This window comes from Berghia stephanieae, chromosome 2 (assembly GCF_034508935.2).
Source record: "Berghia stephanieae isolate SIO BIC M18660-M18661 chromosome 2, UCSD_Bste_1.3, whole genome shotgun sequence".
In the NCBI taxonomy this organism is placed as follows: Eukaryota; Metazoa; Mollusca; class Gastropoda; order Nudibranchia; family Aeolidiidae; genus Berghia; species Berghia stephanieae.
This window is the reverse complement of record NC_088361.1, coordinates 110,881,787-110,887,358: the sequence shown is the minus strand read 5'-3', so window position 1 is coordinate 110,887,358 and position 5,572 is coordinate 110,881,787. Positions and strand designations below refer to the sequence as shown.

At 35.1% G+C, this 5,572-nt stretch overlaps 1 protein-coding gene across 2 annotated transcripts in view; it reads right to left on the bottom strand.

The window, feature by feature from the left end:
* Positions 1-669: 669 nt before the first annotated feature.
* Positions 670-5,572, bottom strand: part of LOC144966230 (peptidyl-glycine alpha-amidating monooxygenase A-like) — a 51,166-nt gene continuing 46,263 nt past the window's right edge. For both annotated transcript variants that reach the window (XM_078902411.1, XM_078902412.1), the window contains 3 exons: positions 5,278-5,396; positions 2,698-2,869; positions 670-1,092 (listed from right to left, as the gene is read on the bottom strand). In XM_078902411.1, the coding sequence (XP_078758537.1) occupies positions 830-1,092; positions 2,698-2,869; positions 5,278-5,396 (554 nt within the window). In that variant the 3' untranslated portion in view covers positions 670-829. The remainder of the gene's footprint in view (positions 1,093-2,697; positions 2,870-5,277; positions 5,397-5,572) is intronic.

The window sequence follows — 5,572 nt, the reverse complement described above, 5'->3', positions numbered from 1 at the left end:
AATTTTATTATTATTATTATTATTAATTCAACAGAGTTCCTTCAACAGAGTTCATCTGTCTGGAAAAGAGGTCAAACATCCAAAAGTTCTTTTGGGCAGAAAAACAGCGAATGGTTTGTGAAATCTTAACTCTCTCCTTACCAGTCATTTTCAGGATTTTCCCCCCAAACTTCACACCCAACTAACACAAAAATATATTTTTTATCACTCAAACAAAATAGCACTAAAGTTCTTGCGATACATAATTTCTTTAGTAAAACATGCTCTACAACACACTATTCATTTTCTTTAAATTTCATGATGTACAAGAGAAATATGAATAAGAAAAATGTTGGTTGTATCGTAAGGAATGTGACGATTTTCCTATAGTTGGTAAGGAGAGGGTTAAAACTACTAAAGAATACCGACAAGGCTTACCTAAGACAAAGACTGGTTATAAGAAACAAAACAAAAGAAGAGAAAGAATGAATATATTTTATAGTGATTGTCCATATAAACATATTATAAAAAGTTATGCAATTCTTGATAATGGCAAGGCGCATATTTAATGCATAAGATGAGACGCGTAGCCTGAAAAAGATGGGGGTTTCCTTGAAAATGATGTTCATCTCTATAAAAAGGACAAGGAAATCTTTCATAGCCATTAGGTCCATGGACCCGAGTTTATACCAATTTCTATACAGTGAAACGGTCAATAGCAATTCTTGCTACCTTTTGGATAGGATGCTAGTCTATTGAAAAGTACTTTCCACCAGATCTAACAGACCCAGCTTCATCCTATACAGACAGGCAGACGTATCATTGACACCAATATACACACTATCACAGCTTACAAAATAATGACTCGAAATCTATTGGTCAGCTTACCTGCTCGATAGCTCCTGACCGCTAACACAACAATCAATAACACGATGACTGGTACGGTCAGAATCAAGCCCATGATCATGGAGGAGCTTAAGCCAGTTTCTGTTCCTTTTACAATCTGTCCCTCCACGGCAGAAGAGTTGGAATGGTTTCCAGTGCTAGAAATTTTGTCGACAACCGTTGGGGTGACACTTGTAATTTTTTGATCGGTTGGTTTTGTTTTTGTTCCTGGGAGGATAGAAAAAAGAAAAAGAAAAAAAAGCAAGAAATGAACATGAACGAGTCGAGTTTGAGTATGAATAAAATATTTATTTTAATAACGGCCAGCTTTTCAAAAGAGGTAAAAAGTGACACCCTAACGCACAACACAGTCATGACATAAAACAAACAGTATGTTTGGACTATTAAATAATATAATCTAGATTTAGAGCTTTTTCTGTTCCTTGTTTTCAATTTGCTAGTCAAAGAGACATAATTCTGGGACATGCAAGGGTCATTTGCGGCAGATTGGCTCAGCGGTACGATCGTTGCTTCATACCCGAAAGTTACCAAGTTCAATCACCCGCTTCTGCGCTGTGTGACCATGAGCAAGTCACCTCGTCCTGGCTCATTTTCGGTGCTGCTTTGCGGCTGACGCCTGGGTTATTCCAGTCTTCCCTTGGAATAGACCCTGGAGACATATTTCCCCATGGGGATGAATTAAGGGAATTTTATTTATTTTATTTTTTATTTTATTACCAGACACATAAACAGTCCAATTTTCTTCTTTTTTTTTTTTCTCCAGATTGTCAAATCGAGACAATCCCAATTTTATCAGGCCAGTTGGCCGCTATGTTATGTGTCAACGTTGCGGTTGTCTCTAATCCAGAGGCCTTTTAGCTGGTGCTCTTTGGCCCCCTGCCATGCGGTAGAAAACGGAGGTATTTTCCAGTTGTGCTGTAGAGGGTGTTTTCTGTACTGGGATGTGGTGAATGTCAACCTCTTGAAGACCTGAGATGCACATTCCTCCCACCAAATCCAAGCATCAGTAACACACTTTATAGTCACCTGGAACAACTACAACAGACGTTTAACTCCTACGTCATGGCACAAGACCGAAGGGCTAAGCTCAGGTGGTCGCTGGTTCGGATAAGTAAGTAAGTAAGTAAGTACTGGGATGTGGAGAGATAAGATGTCTGAGGTCTGGAAACTTGATGCAGTTGAAAAGTAGGTGGTGAGTTGTTCCATAAGGTTGGTCTCATGACGGGTTTATTTATTTAACATTTTAAGAACTTTAAAGTACATGTAACGGTTTTATACATAAATGCTGATCAATGCTAAATAATTCCACTGAAAGCCACTACAATTAATGAAGAGAAATACAAAACTTTCAAGACTAAAAAAACAAAATAAGATAATAATAATAATAATAATAATAATAATATATAATAATAATAATAATAATAATAATAATAATAATAATAATAATAATAATAATAATAGTAATAATAATAATAATAATAATAATAATAATAATAATAATAATAATAATGATGATGATGATGATGATGATGATGATGATGATGATGATGATGATGATGATGATGATAATAATAATAATAATAACAATAATAATAATAATAATAATAATAATAATAATAATAATAATAATAATAATAATAATAATAATAATAATAATGATAATAATAATCATTCAAAATCTTTTTTTTAAAAAAAAGATATTTGTGTACAGATGTGCATCTTAATCTATCGATATCTGAACTAAAAGATTATTTGCCAAGATGAAAAAGAAAAGAAAAAAAAAGTGTTTTATCATTAGTCAAAACAGCATACCCGGTTTCTCATGGCCATCGTGGTCTCCGTGATGATTGAGATTGGTAAAAGTATTCTTAGCCTCTTCGTCCGACATTCGGGTCAATTTCCACACCATTCTGGGGTCTAGTTCTCCCACATAGACCGCGTCGCTGGTTGGATCGACGCACATGTCATGGGGCTGCTTGAAACTCTGGGAATTGAAAAAAAAATTATTTTTTTTTAATTGAGCTTTTATATAGAGCAATATCCACTAAATGAGCTCAAAGCTCTTTAAAATAGGTCCCTGACCAACAGCAACATGTAACATGTAGAACGAGATGCGTGTCAGGCGATATTAAAAATTTTTTCAGGGCAGAGACAATGCTGTTAACGGCCTGGTACTCATATTACACCTGAGTACGGTGAGAGAATGTGAGTGAAGTCTTTTCCAAGGACTCAACTATGCGCCGAGCGAAGCTCAAATTCAGGACCTTCCGATCCAAAAGCGAGTGTCATACCACTAGACCACATAGCCGCAATAAAAGAAAGAAGATGTAAGTCAGTAAATTTAGTTGGCACTTATGATTGAAAGTTAGCATTGTCAAATGTTGTAATAATGTTAATGAAAATGTTGCTGCTCGAAGCTCGAAGAAATAATAACAATGTGAAATTGAATGTAAGCTTGAATTTAATATACGAAGACAGATAAAATGGACATTTCAGGTTTCCCCTTTATCAACAAGACAGGATGAATGAAACACTACAGACGAATGAGATAATGTGGTGTGGCATTGTTAAGATGAATATCCATGGGTGGATAACTCTGACAGTAGCACTACCCTCTCCCCGGCCTGGCGGAGTTGTCGTAACAGTAAGATCGTGGGTTCGAACCCCCATCGCCGCAAAGTTTTTTATTCTCTATCATCTTCTGGCACTTTTCTTCTCACTTCATTCTGTGTAGTTATCAATATAAGTGCTTGCTCCACCTACTTCTCTGAATCTGTATTGCAAAGTTTTTTATTCTCTATCATCTTCTGGTACTTTTCTACTCACTTCATTCTTTGTAGTTATCAATATAAGTGCTTTCTTGCTTCCACCTACTTCTCTGAATCTGTATTGCAAAGTTTTTTATTCTCTATTATCTTCTGGTACTTTTCTACTCACTTCATTCTGTGTAGTTATCAATATAAGTGCTTGCTCCACCTACTTCTCTGAATCTGTATTGCAAAGTTTTTTATTCTCTATCATCTTCTGGTACTTTTCTACTCACTTCATTCTTTGTAGTTATCAATATAAGTGCTTGCTCCACCTACTTCTCTGAATCTGTATTGCAAAGTTTTTTATTCTCTATCATCTTCTGGTACTTTTCTACTCACTTCATTCTTTGTAGTTATCAATATAAGTGCTTGCTCCACCTACTTCTCTGAATCTGTATTGCAAAGTTTTTTATTCTCTATTATCTTCTGGTACTTTTCTCTCACTTCATTCTGTGTAGTTATCAATATAAGTGCTTGCTCCACCTACTTCTCTGAATCTGTATTGCAAAGTTTTTTATTCTCTATCATCTTCTGGTACTTTTCTACTCACTTCATTCTTTGTTGTTATCAATATAAGTGCTTGCTCCACCTACTTCTCTGAATCTGTATTGCAAAGTTTGTTATTCTCTATCATCTTCTGGTACTTTTCTACTCACTTCATTCTTTGTAGTTATCAATATAAGTGCTTGCTCCACCTACTTCTCTGAATCTGTATTGCAAAGTTTTTTATTCTCTATTATCTTCTGGTACTTTTCTACTCACTTCATTCTGTGTAGTTATCAATATAAGTGCTTGCTCCACCTACTTCTCTGAATCTGTATTGCAAAGTTTTTTATTCTCTATCATCTTCTGGTACTTTTCTACTCACTTCATTCTTGTAGTTATCAATATAAGTGCTTGCTCCACCTACTTCTCTGAATCTGTATTGCAAAGTTTTTTATTCTCTATCATCTTCTGGTACTTTTCTACTCACTTCATTCTGTGTAGTTATCAATATAAGTGCTTGCTCCACCTACTTCTCTGAATCTGTATTGCAAAGTTTTTTATTCTCTATCATCTTCTGGTACTTTTCTACTCACTTCATTCTGTGTAGTTATCAATATAAGTGCTTGCTCCACCTACTTCTCTGAATCTGTATTGCAAAGTTTTTTATTCTCTATCATCTTCTGGTACTTTTCTACTCACTTCATTCTTTGTAGTTATCAATATAAGTGCCTGCTCCACTTACTTCTCTGAATCTGTATTAAGCAACATTGAGCATGTCCAAATCTTGGAATTGGTAAATAAATAAGTAAGTAAATAATGAATTTATATAGCGCCTAAACATCCACGTTAATCGTGCTCTGCGGCGCTTTACATAATAAATAAAAATGTTTAAAAACAACAAAATTAACAATCACGACACTACATGATACATAATAAGCATGCATACAAAAAACAAAATGAAAGCAACATCTATTTTATGAAAAATAAGCCTGGCGGAACAACTCAGTCTTCAGACATTTCCTGAAAGATGATAAATTTTCACAGGACTTTGTCCGAGGACTAAGTGCATTCCATATACCGTCTACCTAAACCGTACCTGAGGCAGATTCCAGGTCTCTATAAGAGCTCCATTCTTCATATCCATCGTAAATCCCTGGACGGGCAGAACTGAAGAGCCGTCATAGCTGAGGCTATTGACAGCGTAGAGGACACCTCCTGATAAGATAAGAATGAAGAGGATTCAATTGATTTCATGTTTACAAATATAATTAGATCTACACACATGGCATGGGACTGCTTGAAACTCGGGGAATAAAAATAAAAATAATTTTTTTTTAAATTGAGCATTTATATAGCACATTATCCACTAAATGAGCTCAAAGCTCTTTACA